Source organism: Letharia lupina (assembly GCF_014066315.1).
Source record: "Letharia lupina isolate WasteWater1 chromosome Unknown contig_18, whole genome shotgun sequence".
Lineage (NCBI taxonomy): Eukaryota > Fungi > Ascomycota > Lecanoromycetes > Lecanorales > Parmeliaceae > Letharia > Letharia lupina.
The window spans coordinates 307273-308130 of NW_023502987.1; the positions used below are offsets into that span (position 1 = coordinate 307273).

At 50.6% G+C, this 858-nt stretch overlaps 1 protein-coding gene across 1 annotated transcript; it reads right to left on the reverse strand.

Moving 5' to 3' along the window:
• Positions 1-260: 260 nt before the first annotated feature.
• HO133_003614 (uncharacterized protein) lies at positions 261-594 on the reverse strand (the record flags this gene model as incomplete). Its single annotated transcript, XM_037294536.1, has 2 exons — positions 261-479; positions 535-594. The coding sequence occupies 2 exons, from the start codon at positions 592-594 to the stop codon at positions 261-263; spliced, it is 279 nt and encodes a 92-aa protein (XP_037149224.1).
• Between the last annotated feature and the right edge of the window lie 264 nt (positions 595-858).

Consider the following 858-nt stretch of genomic DNA (forward strand, 5'->3'; position numbering starts at 1 on the left):
CATCGCGGTACCCCATCACCAGCCATGGGCGGCTCATCAGGCGTCGGCTTTCCCAAACGTTCGGAAACTATCCAGGCTTGCACGGGAGACACTTGTAGATTTGTCCGGACCAGAGTTTCGAACTTTTCGAAAAGTCAGTTCGGATTCTTCGAACCTGCTTGGGAGAAAATTGAAACTCACCGGAAGCGACACTATGCGGTGTGGTGGCGACACACTCAACGCCCGCGCGGTAAGTAACCTGACCCCGGGGACCCGCTTGTTCATATTCGAAGCTTTTTCATCTTCTTTCCCACCCTTTCAATGTCGACATCAAGAAGCTTTCTCTTATCCTTGTCCGCTCCAATTTCCGCAAAGGCTCTTTTGCTGCTAGCTCGCTCTGGGATATCAAACATCTGAGATATCTCAAGCCTGCGGACGATGCTGTCGTGTGAGAGTAAATCCGGTTGCTCGTCCGAGGACTCGTGCAGGAGGGGGATCAACTGAAGAAGGGTACGTTAGGGGACAAGGCCGTCAGCTTATGGTGTGCTGGCTGACCTGGGGTAAGGGAGAATCGCCTTCATAGCGAACGCGACTCCCTCGAGGTGTGCGGTCCATCGTGAATGTTTGACTGCTACAGGTGAGTAGACAGCAAGGGTCGTGGAGTGAGGCTGTTCTACCGTGGTTATTATTCTGTGAAGCTCGAATTGATCCCTTCGTTTGCATCCTATGAATTGAGCCGTCCTGCTGCTCAGGGTACTCAACGAGAATTTGAGTTGCTCTGAATGATACCCTTCAAACGAAAGCCACTGTAAAGAAAAATGAATAGAAATATCATCAATGATCGTTGGGAGAATCTACTAGGCTTTTGCATGCCTCATC